Source organism: Gopherus flavomarginatus, chromosome 18 (genome assembly GCF_025201925.1).
Source record: "Gopherus flavomarginatus isolate rGopFla2 chromosome 18, rGopFla2.mat.asm, whole genome shotgun sequence".
NCBI classification, from domain to species: Eukaryota; Metazoa; Chordata; order Testudines; family Testudinidae; genus Gopherus; species Gopherus flavomarginatus.
Window position 1 is genome coordinate 17,113 of NC_066634.1, and position 18,147 is coordinate 35,259.

At 65.6% G+C, this 18,147-nt stretch overlaps 1 protein-coding gene and 3 long non-coding RNA genes across 19 annotated transcripts; 3 read left to right on the forward strand and 1 right to left on the reverse strand.

Annotated features, from left to right (window-relative positions):
* The first annotated feature begins 227 nt into the window (after positions 1-227).
* Positions 228-6,653, forward strand: LOC127037192 (blue-sensitive opsin-like). The gene is made up of 6 exons (XM_050928714.1): positions 228-830; positions 976-1,144; positions 3,048-3,213; positions 5,197-5,436; positions 5,634-5,760; positions 6,628-6,653. Coding segments are annotated over exons 1-6 (1,089 nt in total). The 5' UTR covers positions 228-445; the 3' UTR covers positions 6,630-6,653.
* A 3,087-nt stretch (positions 6,654-9,740) lies between these two features.
* On the reverse strand, positions 9,741-11,270 carry LOC127036999 (uncharacterized). 3 transcript variants are annotated; one of them, XR_007770257.1, is made up of 4 exons: positions 11,192-11,270; positions 10,872-11,130; positions 10,503-10,674; positions 10,230-10,403 (listed from the first exon to the last, which is right to left on the reverse strand). It is a non-coding gene; the product is annotated as an uncharacterized LOC127036999 (long non-coding RNA). The 3 variants fall into 3 exon arrangements; XR_007770258.1 differs by lacking the exons at positions 10,872-11,130; positions 11,192-11,270 and adding an exon at positions 9,741-10,219 and having other exon boundaries at positions 10,281-10,403; positions 10,503-10,756; XR_007770256.1 differs by lacking the exon at positions 11,192-11,270 and having other exon boundaries at positions 10,872-11,172.
* Positions 11,271-12,157: 887 nt separating this feature from the next.
* On the forward strand, positions 12,158-14,160 carry LOC127036824 (uncharacterized). Of its 9 annotated transcripts, XR_007770233.1 has the most exons (5): positions 12,793-12,808; positions 12,908-13,006; positions 13,304-13,582; positions 13,682-13,760; positions 13,860-14,160. It is a non-coding gene; the product is annotated as an uncharacterized LOC127036824 (long non-coding RNA). The 9 variants fall into 9 exon arrangements; XR_007770232.1 differs by lacking the exon at positions 12,793-12,808 and adding an exon at positions 12,158-12,756 and having other exon boundaries at positions 12,969-13,006; positions 13,682-13,866; XR_007770231.1 differs by having other exon boundaries at positions 12,786-12,859; positions 12,959-13,006; positions 13,682-13,866.
* A 36-nt stretch (positions 14,161-14,196) lies between these two features.
* Positions 14,197-17,511, forward strand: LOC127036825 (uncharacterized). 6 transcript variants are annotated; one of them, XR_007770243.1, is made up of 3 exons: positions 14,197-15,498; positions 15,555-16,394; positions 17,455-17,511. It is a non-coding gene; the product is annotated as an uncharacterized LOC127036825 (long non-coding RNA). The 6 variants fall into 6 exon arrangements; XR_007770240.1 differs by having other exon boundaries at positions 15,555-16,414; positions 17,455-17,500; XR_007770242.1 differs by lacking the exon at positions 17,455-17,511 and adding an exon at positions 17,159-17,215.
* Positions 17,512-18,147: the final 636 nt, after the last annotated feature.

Here is an 18,147-nt window from a genome sequence, read left to right on the forward strand (position 1 = left end):
ATCTACCCCCAGGCACCCCCAGCCACCCCCTCTATCTATCTATCTATCCATCCCCAGCCACCCCCCCTCTATCTATCTATCCCCAGCCACCCCCCATCTATCTATCTACCCCAGCCACCCCCCCATCTATCTATCTGCAGCCACACCCTCTATCTATCTATCCCCAGCCCCCCATCTATCTACCCCCAGCCACCCCCTCTATCTATCTACCCCCAGCCACCCCTCTATCTATCTATATACCCCCATCTGCCCCCTCTATCTATCTATATACCCCCATCTGCCCCCTCTATCTATCTATCTATCCCCAGCCACTGTCTCTCTTTCCAAAAACACGCCTCCATTCATCCTGTAGCCTCTCCACTCACCCACTGCCCCAGCCTCCATCCCCACAAACAGCCTCCCCCCACTGCTCCCTGCCCACCTCGGCCACCCCTTCCCGCCAGCCATGCACAAGACCCGCGAGCTGCGGGACGACCTCCCGGAGGATTTTTTCATCCCTGTGCCTCTGGACACAAACAATCTGACGGCGCTGAGCCCGTTCCTGGTGCCGCAGACACACCTGGGCAGCCCGGCCATCTTCATGGGCATGTCGGCCTTCATGTTCCTGCTGGTTGTGCTGGGCGTGCCCATCAACGTCCTCACCGTCTTCTGCACCGCCAAGTACAGGAAGCTGCGCTCCCACCTCAACTACATCCTAGTCAACCTGGCCGTGGCCAACCTGCTGGTCATCTCCGTGGGCAGCACCACGGCCTTCTATAGCTTCTCCCACATGTACTTCGCCCTGGGCCCCATGGCCTGCAAGATCGAGGGCTTCACTGCCACGCTGGGGGGTGAGTGGGGCTGTGGTCGGGAACGAGGGGCACCGGCAGGGCTGGGGGTCTGGGCTGGGCTAGCTGGGGGCTGGGGATCGAAGGCAGGGGGTCGGGGGCGGATGGGATCCCTGCTGCCCCGCTGGTCTCAGCCTCTCCACCTCAGGCATGGTGAGTCTCTGGTCTCTGGCCGTCGTGGCCTTCGAGCGATTCCTGGTGATCTGCAAACCCCTGGGGAACTTCACGTTCCGCGGCACCCACGCCATCATCGGCTGCCTCCTCACCTGGGTCTTCGGCCTCACGGCCTCTGCACCCCCCCTCTTCGGATGGAGCCGGTAGGGCACAGCGGGGGGAGCCGAGGATGGGCTGGCAGGGGCTGCGGGTCGGGAGTGGGGGGCACCGGCAGTGCTGGGCTAGGAGGGGCTGCGGGTCGGGAGTGGGGGGCACCGGTGGGGCTTGGGGGCAGGGCTGGGCTAGGAGGGGCTGTGGATCGGGAGTGGGGGACACCGGCTGGGGGCGGGGTAGGGCTGGGCTAGGAGGGGCTGCGGGTTGGCAGTGGGGGACACCGGCAGGGCTGGGGGTGGGGCAGGGCTGGGCTAGGAGGGGCTGTGGGTCGGGAGTAGGGGGCACCGGCAGGGCTGGGCTAGGAGGGGCTGCGGGTCGGGAGTGGGGGGCACCGGCAGGGCTGGGCTAGGAGGGGCTGCGGGTCGGGAGTGGGGGGCACCGGCAGGGCTGGTCTAGGAGGGGCTGTGGGTCGGGAGTGGGGGGCACCGGCAGGGCTGGGCTAGGAGGGGCTGTGGGTCGGGAGTGGGGGGCACCGGCAGGGCTGGGCTAAGAGGGGCTGCGGGTCGGGAGTGGGGGGCACCGGCAGGGCTGGGGGCGGGGCGGGGCAGGGCTGGGCTAGGAGGGGCTGCGGGTCGGGAGTGGGGGGCACCGGCGGGGCTGGGGGGGCTACGGGTTGCAAGTGGGGGGCGCCGGTGGGGCTTGGGGGCAGGGCTGGGCTAGCAGGGGCTGTGGATCGGGAGTGGGGGACACCGGCTGGGGGCGGGGTAGGGCTGGGCTAGGAGGGGCTGCGGGTTGGCAGTGGGGGACACCGGCAGGGCTGGGCTAGGAGGGGCTGTGGGTCGGGAGTAGGGGGCACCGGCAGGGCTGGGCTAGGAGGGGCTGCGGGTCGGGAGTGGGGGGCACCGGCAGTGCTGGGCTAGGAGGGGCTGCGGGTCGGGAGTGGGGGGCACCGGCAGGGCTGGGCTAGGAGGGGCTGCAGGTCGGGAGTGGGGGTCACCGGCAGGGCTGGGCTAGGAGGGGCTGTGGGTCGGGAGTGGGGGGCACCGGCAGGGCTGGGCTAGGAGGGGCTGTGGGTCGGGAGTGGGGGGCACCGGCAGGGCTGGGCTAAGAGGGGCTGCGGGTCGGGAGTGGGGGGCACCGGCAGGGCTGGGGGCGGGGCGGGGCAGGGCTGGGCTAGGAGGGGCTGCGAGTCGGGAGTGGGGGGCACCGGCGGGGCTGGGGGGGCTACAGGTTGCAAGTGGGGGGCGCCGGTGGGGCTAGGGGGCAGGGCTGGGCTAGCAGGGGCTGCGGGTCGGGAGTGGGGGGCACCGGGGGGCAGGGCCGGGCTAGCAGGGGCTGCGGGTCGGGAGTGGGGGGCACCGGGGGGCAGGGCCGGGCTAGCAGGGGCTGCGGGTCGGGAGTGGGGGGCACCGGGGGGCAGGGCCGGGCTAGCAGGGGCTGCGGGTCGGGAGTGGGGGGCACCGGGGGGCAGGGCCGGGCTAGGAGGGGCTGTGGGTCGGCAGTGGGGGGCACCGGGGGGCAGGGCCGGGCTAGGAGGGGCTGTGGGTCGGCAGTGGGGGGCACTGGGGGGCAGGGCTAGAAGGGGCTGTGGGTCGGGATTGGGGGGCACCGGGGGGCAGGGCTGGGCTGGCAGGGGCTGCGGGTCGGGAGTGGGGGTCACCGGCAGGGCTGGGCTAGCAGGGGCTGCGGGTCGGGAGTGGGGGGCACCGGGGGGCAGGGCTGGGCTAGCAGGGGCTGCGGGTCGGGAGTGGGGGGCACCGGGGGGCAGGGCTGGGCTAGCAGGGGCTGCGGGTCGGGAGTGGGGGGCACCGGGGGGCAGGGCTGGGCTAGCAGGGGCTGCGGGTCGGGAGTGGGGGGCACCGGGGGGCAGGGCTGGGCTAGCAGGGGCTGCGGGTCGGGAGTGGGGGGCACCGGGGGGCAGGGCCGGGCTGACAGGGGCTGCGTCCCCCCCAGGTACATCCCCGAGGGGCTCCAGTGCTCGTGCGGCCCCGACTGGTACACGACCAACAACAAGTGGAACAACGAGTCCTACGTGATCTTCCTCTTCTGCTTCTGCTTCGGGGTCCCCCTGAGCGTCATCATCTTCTCCTACGGCCGCCTGCTGCTGACACTGCGCGCCGTGAGTGCCCCCACCGGCCCCCCGCCACCCCGGGGCCCTCAACTCTCCTCCTGCCGCCCCGATCCTCCCGATTCCCCTTCTGCTGCCATGGCCCCCCGACTCTGCTCCCGACTCCGACTCCCCGGGGCCCCCCGACTCTGCTCCCGCCGTCCTGGGACCCTCTGACTCCGCTCCCGCCACCCGAGGGCCCCCCGACTCCTCCCACCGCCCCAGATCCTCCCAACCCCCCTCCCACTGCCACAGCCCCCTGACTCTGCTCCCACTGGCACAGAGGCCCCCCAACTCCGCTCCCGCCACCCCGGGGCCCCCCAACTCCCCTCCCGCTGCCCCAGATCCTCCCAACCCCCCTCTTGCTGCCACAGCCCCCCGACTCTGCTCCCACTGCCACAGGCCCCCCAACTCCCCTCCTGCTGCCATTGGCCCCCCTGACTGCCTTCCTGCCACAAGGCCCCCCAACTCCTGCCAGCACAGATACCCCTCGACTACCCCTGCCACTAGGTCTCCCCCAAGTCGCATCCCACTGCCACGAGCACCCCGCTGCCACTGGGGCCCCCCAACTCCCTACTGCCACCAAGGGACCCCTGACTCCTGCCAGCCCCAGCGACCCTTTCTGCACCCCACTGGCATAGGGTCCCCCCTCCAACCCTGCCCACCTTGGGCACCGCCCTGGCCCCTTCCCTTCCACGGGGCCCCCCCACTCTGCTCTGCAGCCACGGGGGACCTGCGTGGGGTCACAGCGCTGGGGAAGCCGTGGGGCGCCCCTGGAGCAGGCAGCATGTGGGGCGGCAGCTCCCCGGCTGGGGGGGGAAGCTGGCGTGAGACGGACACGGACACGGACAGGGACAGGGCGAGTTTGGGTGGAGCCGGCTTTACTGGAGGTTTATACAGTGGGGGAGGGACAGACAGAGTCAGGAGATGCCCCTTCCCCCCGTGCCCCCCCACTCCCTGTCTCCCCCCAGGACCCGCTTCCATATGGGCTTGGGTGGGTCTCACCAGTATTGTGGACCTCTGCCCCCCCGAGCTGTCCCCAAGGTGTCAAAAGATAAGGGGGGTTCCCCAATATGGCATGCCCCCCACGACAGCCTCCCTGGCCACCCCCAAACCACGTGGGTTTGTGTGGGTCCCACCACGAGGCCACCATGCCGGTTTGGGGAGGGCGGGTGCCACCCTCATGGGTGATTGGGGGGGGGGCCTACCAACATGGACACCCCGGGAGCTCCAGGCCGCTACATGGCTGCCCTGCCCATCCAGACAATTAGCGTAGGTCCCACTGATATGGCCACCCAACATGAATGACGGTGGGTCCCTGTGCTGTGGCCCCACATGGCTAGAGTGGGTCCCACTGCAGTGGCCGGCAGTGTCCCACGCTGATTCGGGTGGGGCCCAGCAATATGGCGGCTGTGCCTCATAGATGAGAGTGGGCCCCAGGCAATGACCGTCCCTGCCCCCCACGGTCGAACGCAGGCCCCACCCAATTCCCCCTGCCCTCCACAGAGGAGCGCAGGCCCCAGGCAATGGCCGTCACTGCCCCCCACGGACGAGTGCAGGCCCCAGGCAATGGCCGCTGTGCCCCAGGGATGAGCGCAGGCCCCAGGCAATGACTGTTACTGCCCCCCATGGATGAGTGCAGGCCCCACCCAATCCCCCGACCCCATGGATGAGCGCAGGCCCCAGGCAATGACCGTCACTGCCCCCCACGGAGGAGCGCAGGCCCCAGGCAATGGCCGCTGTGCCCCAGGGATGAGCGCAGGCCCCAGGCAATGACTGTTACTGCCCCCCACGGATGAGTGCAGGCCCCACCCAATCCCCCGACCCCATGGATGAGCGCAGGCCCCAGGCAATGGCCGTCACTGCCCCCCACGGAGGAGCGCAGGCCCCAGGCAATGGCCGCTGTGCCCCAGGGATGAGCGCAGGCCCCAGGCAATGGCTGCTGTGCCCCATGGAGGAGCACGTGCCCCACCCAGTCCCCCTTGCTCCCCACAGGTGGCCAAGCAACAGGAGCAGTCAGCCACGACGCAGAAGGCGGAGCGGGAGGTGACCAAGATGGTGGTGGTGATGGTGGCCGGGTTCCTGGTGTGCTGGCTGCCCTACGCCTCCTTCGCGCTGTGGGTCGTGACACACCGTGGGGAGCCCTTCGACGTGCGCCTGGCCTCCGTGCCCTCCGTCTTCTCCAAAGCCTCCACCGTCTACAACCCCGTCATCTACGTCTTCATGAACAAGCAGGTTGGCGCCGGGCTGGGCTGGGCCGTAGGGAGCAGGCCGAAGGGCAATGGGGGGCAGTGATGGGGGGGCAGAGGGGGCTGGGATCAGGGACGTGCGAGGAAGGGAGCTGGCAGAAAAGAGAGGGGTGGAGTTAGTCGGGGCTCTGCCCCTAGCCCGAGCTGTGGGGCGCCCCCCACGCTCACCCCGCTCTCTTGCAGTTCCGCTCCTGCATGCTGAAGCTGGTGTTCTGCGGCCGCAGCCCCTTCGGGGAGGACGATGACGTCTCGGGGTCCTCGCAGGCCACCCAGGTCTCCTCCATCTCCTCCAGCCAGGTGTCCCCGGCGTAGCCCCGGACACCCCAGCATGCTCTGCCGGGGGGGGGCGGATATCCCAGCATACCCTGCTCGGGGGGGGCAGACACCCCAGTATGCTCTGCCGGGGGGGGGGGCGGTGGATATCCCAGCATACCCTGCTTGGGGGGGCAGACACCCCAGCATGCTCTGCCGGGGGCGGGGGGGGGTGGATATCCCAGCATACCCTGCTCGGGGGGGCAGACACCCCAGCATGCTCTGCCGGGGGCGGGGGGGGGGTGGATATCCCAGCATACCCTGCTCGGGGAGGGCAGACACCCCAGTATGCTCTGCCGGGGGGGGGGCGGATATCCCAGCATACCCTGCTTGGGGGAGGGCAGACACCCCAGTATGCTCTGCCGGGGGGGCGGGGGGGCGGATATCCCAGCATACCCTGCTCGGGGGGGGCAGACACCCCAGTATGCTCTGCCGGGGGGGGCGGTGGATATCCCAGCATATCCTGCTCGGGGGGGCAGACACCCCAGCATGCTCTGCCGGGGGCGGGGGGGTGGATATCCCAGCATACCCTGCTCGGGGGGGGGGAAGATATCCCAGCATGCTCTGCCGGGGGGGGCAGACACCCCAGTGTGCTCTGCCGGGGGGGGGGCGGTGGATATCCCAGCATACTCTGCTCGGGGGGGCAGCCACCCCAGCATGCTCTGCCGGGGGCGGGGGGGGGGTGGATATCCCAGCATACCCTGCTCGGGGAGGGCAGACACCCCAGCATGCTCTGCTGGGGGCAGGGGGGGCGGATATCCCAGCATACCCTGCTCGGGGGGGGCAGACACCCCAGTATGCTCTGCCGGGGGGGCGGGGGGGCGGATATCCCAGCATACCCTGCTTGGGGGGGGGAAGACACCCCAGCATGCCCTGCCGGGGGGGAGAGGAGGCGGCGGATATCCCAGCATACCCTGCTCGGGGGGGGGCAGACACCCCAGTATGCTCTGCCGGGGGGGGGCGGTGGATATCCCAGCATATCCTGCTCGGGGGGGCAGACACCCCAGCATGCTCTGCCGGGGGCGGGCGGATATCCCAGCATACCCTGCTCGGGGGGGGCAGACACCCCAGTATGCTCTGCCGGGGGGGCGGGGGGGCGGATATCCCAGCATACCCTGCTTGGGGGGGGGAAGACACCCCAGCATGCCCTGCCGGGGGGGAGAGGAGGCGGCGGATATCCCAGCATACCCTGCTCGGGGGGGGGGCAGACACCCCAGTATGCTCTGCTGGGGGGGGCGGGGCGGCGGATATCCGAGCATACCCTGCTCGGGGGGGGCAGACACCCCAGTATGCTCTGCCGGGGGGAGCGGTGGATATCCCAGCATACCCTGCTCGGGGGGGGCAGACACCCCAGTATGCCCTGCCGGGGGGTGGGGGGGTGGCGGATATCCCAGCGTACCCTGCTCGGGGGGGGGGCAGACACCCCAGCATGCCCTGCTTGGAGGGGGGTGGGGTGGCAGATATCCCAGCATGTCCTGCTCGGGGGGCGGCCCAGACACCCCAGCATGCCCTGCTGGGGGGGAGGAGATATCCCAGCATGCCCTGCTCCGGGGCCCCTGGGACGTCCCAGAATGCTGTGCTCTGAGGGCCCCCCCAAAGAGACCCCAGCATGCCCTGGGGAACCACAGGCGCGCTGGGCTTGGCCGGGGCGGGGCTATAAGCCAGGTGGGGGTGGGGGGGCTCTGGGCCACTCACAGCCCCCCCTCGCTAGCAGTGCCCCCTCCCAAGATCACCCTGATCCTACCCCCACAGACCCAGCGGGGGCCACATGTGACTGTTGTATATTGTAAATATGAGTCTGGCTGTTCCCCCCCCCCCGCTCTAATTACCCCCTGGCTGTAATTAATTACCTCCCGCTCTAATTACCCCCACCCCCAATCACTCGGGTAATAAACACAGACACTGGAAATGCAGCTTCAGTTCCCAGCCTCCAGGCTCTTTATTAGCCGTGGGGGGCGCGGCCTGGGGCAGTCACTTGGGGGCAGCATGGGAGCCATGGGGGGCTCCCTGCCCGGGGTGGGGCAGCAGCAACCCCCCACACAGGGCCTTGAGGGGGCACCTGGCACCCTGAAACCCCCGCACCTTGCCAAGTGCTGTACTGCAGTGTCCCTCCCCCGGCTCCACGGTCCTCCTGCCCCCCCGGTCCCGCCAGTGCCCTGCCCCCCAAGGCCCCCATTCTCCCCCGTGCCCTGCCCCCCACGGGCCCCTGGCATCCTGTCCCCCCAAGGCCCCCATTTTCCCCCGTGCCCTGTCCCCCATGGGCCCCTGGCGTCCTGTCCCTCCATGGCCCCCATTCTCCCCCATACCCTGCTCCCGGGGTCCCACGTTTCCTCCCTGGTGTCCGGTCCCCCTGCGGTCTCCTGTCTCCCACCCCCATGGTCCCTCGTCCCCCCTGGTGCCCAGCGCCCCCACAGTTCCCCCGGTGCCCTGCCCCCCTGCGACGTTGGGGGGCGCGCACCCGAGTTCTGCTAGTAGTGAACTTTTTTCAAGTGTAAATAGTTCAGAACTAGCGGAATTCCCGGTGAATGCCCCAGAGATGGGGGGCAAGGCACCAGCCCCCCAAATCTCCCCATGCACCCTGCACTCCTCACACAGCCCCCAGCACCTCAGCACCCCAATCCACCCCACCCAGCCACAGCCACACACCTGAGACCCCCAATGCCTGCCCCAGCCCTGACCCCCCTCTTCCCCGGGTACTTATCTGCCTCATGCTGGACACGGCTCCAGCCCCCCGGCGCTGGGGGGGCTCCTGGCCTGCCCCCCCGACTCCTTCATGGGAAAGGGGAGAGAAGAGGGGAGACCCCGTTGAGTCACCCCCAGGGCCCCTTGGCATGGAAAGGGGGGACACAGCCACCCCATCTGCCAACCCTGGCCCCCCAAACACTGCCCTCCACCAGCGCCCTGACCCCTCATCCCCCCAGAGCCCCCCGGAGCATCACATGTGTCTCTGGGACCCAGGACCCCCAACTCACAGACATGGGCACGAGCGTCCCAGAGCCCCTACTCCCGGGTGCGTGGCATGAGTGTCCCAGAGCCCCTACTCCCGGGTGCGTGGCACGAGTGTCCCAGAGCCCCTGCCCCCCAGGTACGTGGCACGAGCGTCCCAGAGCCCCTGCCCCCCGGGCTAGAGCCGCTGCCCCCCGGGTGCGTGACACGAGCGTCCTAGAGCCCCCACGCCCCCGGTGCGTGGCACGAGCGTCCCAGAGCCCCTACTCCCGGGTGCGTGGCACGAGCGTCCCAGAGCCCCTACTCCCGGGTGCGTGGCACGAGCGTCCCAGAGCTCCCACTCCAGGGTGCGTGGCACGAGCGTCCCAGAGCCCCCACCCCTGGGTGTGTGGCACGAGCGTCCCAGAGCCCCTACTCCCGGGTGCGTGGCACGAGCGTCCCAGAGCCCCCACCCCTGGTGCGTGGCACGAGCGTCCCAGAGCCCCCACCCCTGGTGCGTGGCATGAATATCCCAGCCCCCCGCCCGAGCCCCCTGGCTTCCCCGTGCCCGAGGACTCACGTGAGTGTGCTTGGGCCCCGCAGCTCCAGCCCTGGGGGGGTGCCTGGGGGGCACTGGGGTGCTGGTCCCAGCTCCGCTCAGTGCCCCAGCTCTGCTCCCTGCCCAGCGCGGCCCCTTTTCCGCACCCGGGAGATTAAAGTTTCGTTTCCTTTAATCAGACTCCCCCGGAGCGACCCGAAAATCCTGGGATTAGGGGGGCGGGGGGGTGTCACCTCCCATCAGCTCAGCGCACAGAGCACCTGGGGGGGATTAGTGCAGGAGGGAGGGGGAAGGGCAGGGGGGCCAGTGAGGGGCCATGGGGTGGAAGACCTGGGGGAGAGGCAGAACCCAGAGCCCCCCAAGCGAAGGGCCACTGGGAACCCCAGTTCTCAGGGTGCCCCATGGGGAGGTGGGAGGGGGCACTGGGCAGCAGAGGATGGGGCAGAGGGGAGGTGGGGCCAGAGAGGCCCAACAATGCCCACCCCAGGCCTGTGTTGGGGGTATATAGGGGTCCTGCCCTCGCTCCCTCCCCCACTGTGAGGGGATGCCCAGCCGAACCAGCCCCTCCTTAATCCTCCCTGATCCCTTCGTTAGCCCTAATTAGCAATTAAGGCTCCACTGGGGCTATCTATAGGGGACCGGGCTGGGGGCAGCTCCCCCCCCACGTACCACACCCCTGGGGGTCTGAGTGGGGGGCATGGGGGAGCTGGGCGATGTGGGGCAAGAGGGGTTAGCAGGGGGGTCCTTGCCCCTGCCCGGCATGTGCCCCCCACTCCCAGCACCAGCCTCAAGCCTGCCCCCCCGCCCAGCTGAGTGCCCTAGTTGGCCCCAAGCCCTGACCTACAGCGGCCCCCGCGCCCGCCCCACTGATGTAACAGCCGGGCCCAGGCCTGACCCAGTTCGCACCTCAGCCCTGCCCCCTTCCTCGCCCCGAACCAGCCAGCCCGTCCCTGCCCCATTCCCTGCCCCCTTCCTCGCCCTGAACCAGCCAGCCCGTCCCTGCCCCATTCCCTGCCCCCTTCCTCGCCCCGAACCAGCCAGCCCGTCCCTGCCCCCTTCCTCGCCCCGAACCAGCCAGCTCATCCCTGCCCCATTCCCTGCCCCCTTCCTCGCCCCGAACCAGCCAGCCCGTCCCTGCCCCATTCCCTGCCCCCTTCCTCGCCCCGAACCAGCCAGCCCGTCTCTGCCCCATTCCTCGCCCCGAACCAGCCAGCCCATCCCTACCTCATTCCCTGCCCCCTTCCCCGCCCCCGAACCAGCCAGCCCGTCCCTGCCCCATTCCCTGCCCCCTTCCTCGCCCCGAACCAGCCAGCCCGTCCCTGCCCCATTCCCTGCCCCCTTCCTCGCCCCGAACCAGCCAGCCTGTCCCTGCCCCCTTCCTCGCCCCGAACCAGCCAGCCCGTCCCTGCCCCATTCCCTGCCCCCTTCCTCGCCCCGAACCAGCCAGCCCGTCCCTGCCCCATTCCTCGCCCCGAACCAGCCAGCCCATCCCTACCTCATTCCCTGCCCCCTTCCCCGCCCCCGAACCAGCCAGCCCGTCCCTGCCCCATTCCCTGCCCCCTTCCTCGCCCCGAACCAGCCAGCCTGTCCCTGCCCCATTCCCTGCCCCCTTCCTCGCCCCGAACCAGCCAGCCTGTCCCTGCCCCCTTCCTCGCCCCGAACCAGCCAGCCCGTCCCTGCCCCATTCCCTGCCCCCTTCCTCGCCCCGAACCAGCCAGCCCGTCCCTGACCCCTTCCTCGCCCCGAACCAGCCAGCCCATCCCTACCCCATTCCCTGCCCCCTTCCCCGCCCCCGAACCAGCCAGCCCATCCCTGCCCCATTCCCTGCCCCCTTCCTCGCCCCGAACCAGCCAGCCCGTCCCTGCCCCATTCCCTGCCCCCTTCCTCGCCCCGAACCAGCCAGCCCATCCCTGCCCCATTCCCTGCCCCCTTTCTTGCCCCGAACCAGCCAGCCCGTCCCTGCCCCCTTCCCTGCCCCCTTCCTCGCCCCAAACCAGCCAGCCCATCCCTGCCCCATTCCCTGCCCCCTTCCTCGCCCCGAACCAGCCAGCTCGTCCCTGCCCCATTCCCCGGCCCCGAACCAGCCAGCTCGTCCCTGCCCCTTTCCCCGCCCCCGAACCAGCCAGTCCCTGCCCTGGGGCCAGATGGGAGCTGACACCCCCCAGAGGGGACAGGCCCCTGCCTCATTTCCCCACCCCCTGAGCCAGCCAGTCCCTGCCCTGGGGCTGGGTGGGAGCCAGCGCCCCCGAGAGGGGACAGGCCCCTGCCCCATTCCCCGTCCCCCTGAGCCAGCCAGTCCCTGCCCCCGAACCAGCCAGCCAGTCCCTGCCCCATTCCCCGCTCCCAAACCAGCCAGTCCCTGCCCTGGGGCCAGATGGGAGCTGAAACCCCCCAGAGGGGACAGGCCCCTGCCCCCTTCCCTGCCCCCAAACCAGCCAGCCAGTCCCTGCCCCCTTCCCTGCCCCCGAACCAGCCAGTCCCTGCCCGGTGGCCAGATGGGAGCCGGCGCCCCCAAGAGGGGACAGGCCCCTGCCTCATTCCCTGCCCCCAAACCAGCCAGCCAGTCCCTGCCCCATTCCCCGCCCCCGAACCAACCAGTTCCTGCCCTGGGGCCAGATGGGAGCCAGCGCCCCCAAGAGGCGACAGGCCCCTGCCCAATTCCCTGCCCCCCTGAGCCAGCCAGTCCCCGCCCTGGGGCTGGATTGGGGTTGGGGGCAAGGCGGATATGGGGTGTTTGCAGAGTGCATGTGTGCGCCAATCTGGGAGCAAGGGCACTGTTTGATGGTGCACAGGCAGCGGATGTGTTGGAGGCCAGGGTTTGGGTTTCTGTTAGGGGAGCGGTTGTGTTATGAGCTGTAGGTCTTGCGAGTAGTCAGAGGGGACTCAGTATTGTGTTGTAGGGTTCATGTGTGGGGGTGTACCGTTGCTGGGTGTGTATGTTGTGGTGTCTTGGTGTTGTGGGAGTGTATGGGCACGTTTTGGTGTGTGTCCATTGTGTCTGTGTGTCCGAGGGGCTGTTGGCCTGTAGCTGTTGGGTTGTGTGTTTGAGGGGATGTAGGCGTGTCAGTGTGTAGGTGCTGGGGGTGCACTGGGGGTCAGTGACAGCGTGCTGTGGGTGCAGGTGTCTGTCTGATGGGGTGCAGCTGCTGTGTCTGAGCAGGTGTTGGAGTGTTGCTGTTGGGATTGTATCAGGATATGTGAAGATTTGTTGCAGGGTAGGTGTTGGCACTGGGTTGTGGTGTGTGTGGCAGGGTGTTGTTGTCAGGGTGACGGGGTTGTGTCAGTCTGTGTAGGTGTTGAGGTGATGGGGTATAAATGTGTGCATGCCAGGAGGCATAGGTGTCAGGTCAGAATGTGATCGGGTGTAGCTGTCAGCGTGGAGATGCTGTCAAAATGTCCATGATGTGGTGTCAGTGTTAGTGTGTGCAGCTGATGGGACATTGGGTCAGGGCATGACGGGGTGTATGGGGGTGTTGGTACATAAATGTCAATGTGTGTAGATGGGATGAGGTGTAGTTGTTGGTCGGTAGATGTCACTGTCGGGGTGTGTGACATGGTGCAGGTGATGTGTGTGGTGAGGGGTAAGGGACGGGGTGTATGTCAACGTGTGTAGGTGGGATGAGGTGTAGCTGCTGGTCGGCAGATGTGTGACATGGTGTAGGTGATGTGTGTGGTGAGGGGTAAGGGACGGGGTGTATGTCAACATGTGTAGCTGGGGTGAGGTGTAGCTGTTGGTCGGTAGGTGTGTGACATGGTGCAGGTGATGTGTGTGGTGAGGGGTAAGGGACGGGGTGTATGTCAACATGTGTAGCTGGGGTGAGGTGTAGCTGCTGGTCGGTAGGTGTGTGACATGGTGTAGGTGATGTGTGTGGTGAGGGGTAAGGGACGGGGTGTATGTCAACATGTGTAGCTGGGGTGAGGTGTAGCTGTTGGTCGGTAGGTGTGTGACATGGTGTAGGTGATGTGTGTGGTGAGGGGTAAGGGACAGGGTGTATGTCAACGTGTTTAGATGGGATGAGGTGTAGCTGTTGGTCGGTAGGTGTGTGACATGGTGTAGGTGATGTGTGTGGTGAGGGGTAAGGGACGGGGTGTATGTCAACGTGTGTAGATGGGGTGAGGTGTAGCTGCTGGTCAGTAGGTGTGTGACATGGTGCAGGTGATGTGTGTGGTGAGGGGTAAGGGACGGGGTGTATGTCAACGTATGTGGATGGGGTGAGGTGTAGCTGCTGGTCGGTAGGTGTGTGACATGGTGCAGGTGATGTGTGTGGTGAGGGGTAAGGGACGGGGTGTATGTCAACGTGTGTAGATGGGATGAGGTGTAGCTGTTGGTCAGTAGGTGTGTGACATGGTGCAGATGATATGTGTGGTGAGGGGTAAGGGACGGGGTGTATGTCAATGTATGTGGATGGGGTGAGGTGTAGCTGCTGGTCGGTAGGTGTGTGACATGGTGCAGGTGATGTGTGTGGTGAGGGGTAAGGGACGGGGTGTATGTCAACGTGTGTAGATGGAGTGAGGTGTAGCTGCTGGTCAGTAGGTGTGTGACATGGTGCAGGTGATGTGTGTTGTGAGGGGTAAGGGACGGGGTGTATGTCAACGTATGTAGATGGGGTGAGGTGTAGCTGCTGGTCGGTAGGTGTGTGACATGGTGTAGGTGATATGTGTGGTGAGGGGTAAGGGACGGGGTGTATGCCAACGTGTGCATGTGGCAGGCTGTAGCTGACAGTGTGTGTAACATTGGGTAGCTCTTGGGGCGATGCTCTGGAACTGCTCCCCACCAAGCCAGTCAGGACTTTGGGGAGCCTCCTCTCCCTTGGAGCAGACTGTCTGCAGGGCAAGAAGCTCACACGTCTTCACCTCCTGGGTCTCTCCTTGGAGCATTCAGCATCCTCTGCCCCTCCGTGCGCTTCCCACAGCGAGCCCGCCCAAGTGGGGTCCTGGGGGGGGGCCAGAGGGTCCTGCACCCCCACTTTGCAGTCAGACGTGACTCTCAGCCAGCCAGTAACACAGAGGTTTATTCGATGACAGGAACAGGGTCTAACACAGAGCTTGTAGGTACCGCGAACCGGACCCCTCGGCCGGGTCCATTCTGGGGGGCAGTGAGCCAGACCCCCACGTCTGCCCTCACTTCCCGTCCCCAGCCAGCTCCAGACTGAAACCCCCTCCAGCCCCTCCTCTCTGGCCTTTGTCTCTTTCCTGGGCCAGGAGGTCACCTGATCTCTTTGTTCTCCCACACCTTCAGCTATTCCCTTGCAGGGGGAAGGGCCCTGGCCCTTTGTTGCCAGGATACAGAGTGTCGGCCATTTATGCACGTTGGAGACTTAAGAAATGCATAGGGGAAACTGAGGCACCCACACAGTATTCAGAGAAAACATTAAGAATAGTCCCACTTTGTCACAGGTGCGTGTGATGGGATGGAGGCGTCGGCGTGCAGGACGGGGTACTGTTGGTGAAGATGATATGGCACAAGTGAGGAGTTTTGCTGTTGGTCTGAGTGCACAATGAGAGGGTAGATGACCGGATGATACAGTGCGGGTGAGATGGGGGGGTGCATGGTGCAGTGGAGGTGATATGGAGTGAGTGTGATGGCGTGTGGGTGATTGAGTGTCAGGGATATGGTAGAAGTAAAAGGGTGCGAGTGATAGCTGCATATGATGGGGCACAGTGGCAGGACGCAGTGCAGGTGACATGGTACAGGTGTTAGGGTGTTGGTGATATGTGTGTGCATGTGATGGGATGGAGTCAGAGAGTAGCGATAGGGTGTGTGACAGGGTGTTGGTGACATGGTGTAGGAAATAGGGTGCGGCTGACAGTGTGTGAGAAGCTGTATAGCTAACACAGTGTAGGTGAGGGTGCAGGTGAGGGTGTGTGTGTGACAGGGTTTAGTTGATTTTTTGTAGGTAATAGTGGGAGGGTCATGTTGTATAGGTGACGCTATGTAGGCAATAAGGTGTGGGTGACAATGTGTGTGAGTGATGCAGTCTAAGTGACAGTGTGTGTGATGTACTGTAGGTGACAGGGTGGGTGCGTGACAGTGTAGGTGATGCAGTGTAGGTGACGGGATGTAGTTAATCAGGTGTGGGTGATGCAGTGTAGGCAACAGACTATGGGTGACAGTGTGGCTGTGTGACATGTTGCGGGTGATGGTTTATGTGTGAGTGATGAGGTGTGATGAGATGCAGGTGATGGGGTGTGCGGGTGACGGAATGAGTGCAGGTGTTGAGTGTGAGAGTGCAGGTGATGGGATGTGCGAAGGTAACAGGATGTGCTGAGACGCAGGTGACAGCGTGCTGGTGACGGGATGTGATAAGGTGCAGCAGGTGTGAGGGTGATGGGGTGTGGGTAGCAGGATGTGTGCGCAAGTGACAGGCTGAATGCGGGTGATGGGGTATGATAAGGTGTGGATGACAGGGCGTGATGGGATGCGGGTGATGGGGTGAATGCAAATGGCAGGATGCGATCGAGTACAGGTGATGGGGTGTATGAAGGTGATGTGATGGGGTGTGGGTGACAGCGTGTTTGTACAGGTGTCGGGGTGAATGTGTGTGACGGTGTGTGCAGACCCTGGGGTGTGACGAGGTGCGGGTGACGGGGTGAATGTGGGTGACGGGAAGTGTGAGACTGATGGGGATGTGATGAGGTGCAGCTGATGGGGTGTGTGAAGGTAACAGGATGTGATGAGGTGCGAGTAACAGGATGTGTGTACAGGTGCCGGGGAGAATGTGGGTGACAGGGTGTGTGCAGGTGATGGGATGAATGCAGGTGACAGGGTGTGTGAGGATGATGCGGTGTGATAGGGTATATGAGGGGGATGGGATGGGGTGACAGGGTGTGTGAGGGTGATGGGGTGTGATGAGGATGATGGGAAGTGATGGGGGTGACAGGGTGTGTGAAGGTGACGGGATGTATGTGCCGATGACGGAGTGTGTGAGGGTGACGGGATGTGATGTGATGGGGTGACAGGGTGTGTGAGGATGATGGGGTGTGATGAGGTGCGGGTGATGGGGTGGATGAGGGGGATGGGATGGGGTGACAGGGTGTGTGAGGGTGATGGGCTGACAAGGTGTGTGAGGATGATGGGGTGTGATGAGGTGCGGGTGACGGGGTGGATGAGGGTGATGGGATGTGATGGGGTGACAGGGTGTGTGAAGGTGACGGGCTGTGTGTGCAGGTGACGGGCTATGTGAGGGTGATGGGATGTGATGTGATGGGGTGACTTGGTGTGAGGGGGATGGGATGGGGTGACTTGGTGTGAGGGTGATGGGATGGGATGGGGTGACAGGGGTGTGAAGGTGACGGTCTGTGTGTGCAGGTGACGGGCTATGTGAGGGTGATGGGATGTGATGTGATGGGGTGACTTGGTGTGAGGGGGATGGGATGGGATGGGGTGACTTGGTGTGAGGGTGATGGGATGGGATGGGGGTGACAGGGTGTGTGAGGTGATGGGGTGTGATGAGGTGCGGGTGACGGGGTGGATGAGGGGGATGGGATGTGATGGGGTGACAGGGTGTGTGAGGATGATGGGGTGTGATGAGGTGCGGGTGGCGGGGTGGATGAGGGTGATGGGATGTGATGGGGTGACAGGGGTGTGAAGGTGACGGTCTGTGTGTGCAGGTGACGGGCTGTGTGAGGGTGATGGGATGTGATGTGATGGGGTGACTTGGTGTGAGGGGGATGGGATGGGATGGGGTGACTTGGTGTGAGGGTGATGGGATGGGATGGGGTGACAGGGTGTGTGAGGTGATGGGGTGTGATGAGGTGCGGGTGACGGGGTGGATGAGGGGGATGGGATGTGATGGGGTGACAGGGTGTGTGAGGATGATGGGGTGTGATGAGGTGCGGGTGGCGGGGTGGATGAGGGTGATGGGATGTGATGGGGTGACAGGGGTGTGAAGGTGACGGTCTGTGTGTGCAGGTGACGGGCTGTGTGAGGGTGATGGGATGTGATGTGATGGGGTGACTTGGTGTGAGGGGGATGGGATGGGGTGACTTGGTGTGAAGGTGATGGGATGGGATGGGGTGACAGGGTGTGTGAGGTGATGGGGTGTGATGAGGTGCGGGTGACGGGGTGGATGAGGGGGATGGGATGTGATGGGGTGACAGGGTGTGTGAGGATGATGGGGTGTGATGAGGTGTGGGTGGCGGGGTGGATGAGGGTGATGGGATGTGATGGGGTGACAGGGGTGTGAAGGTGACGGTCTGTGTGTGCAGGTGACGGGCTGTGTGAGGGTGATGGGATGTGATGTGATGGGGTGACTTGGTGTGAGGGGGATGGGATGGGGTGACTTGGTGTGAAGGTGATGGGATGGGATGGGGTGACTGGGTGTGTGTGGTGATGGGGTGTGATGAGGTGCGGGTGACGGGGTGGATGAGGGGGATGGGACGGGATGGGGTGACAGGGTGTGTGAGGTGATGGGCTGTGATGAGGTGCGGGTGACGGGGTGGATGAGGGGGATGGGATGTGATGGGGTGACAGGGTGTGTGAGGATGATGGGGTGTGATGAGGTGTGGGGGACGGGGTGCGTCGAGAAACTGCTCTCCCCACCTCCCTCGCCTGTCGACAAACAGTCGCTCCGGCTGTGCAGGGGACGGGCTGGCAGGTGTCTCTGGCCTAGTTAGGAAAATGGGCCATTAGGAAATTGCAGGGCTGGGCCGTGCTGAGAGGGGATTAGCTCTGGGCTCCCTGTAATCAGCCCCCCTGATCTCTCACCTGAAGTGTCCGGCAAAGTCACCGCGCGTGACGCATGGCGCCCGGGAGCTGCCGCGCGAGGGGCTGGGGGGGGCCTAACCCTGGAGCCCAATTAACGGATCAAGAGCTTTGGGGGATCTGGCTCCGGGCTGGGGTGTAAGCCGCCCCGGGGGGGTGGCTATAAAGTGGGCGCTGCCTGGGAAGCGGGCGCAGAG

Bases quoted from the DNA above. Each gene is read 5' to 3' on its own strand.
- LOC127037192 (XM_050928714.1), top strand. From the start codon at position 446: ATGCACAAGACCCGCGAGCTGCGGGACGACCTCCCGGAGGATTTTTTC. The intron at 831-975 runs GTGAGTGGGGCT...TCTCCACCTCAG, and splicing joins CTTCACTGCCACGCTGGGGG to GCATGGTGAGTCTCTGGTCT. The intron at 1,145-3,047 runs GTAGGGCACAGC...CGTCCCCCCCAG, and splicing joins CCCCTCTTCGGATGGAGCCG to GTACATCCCCGAGGGGCTCC.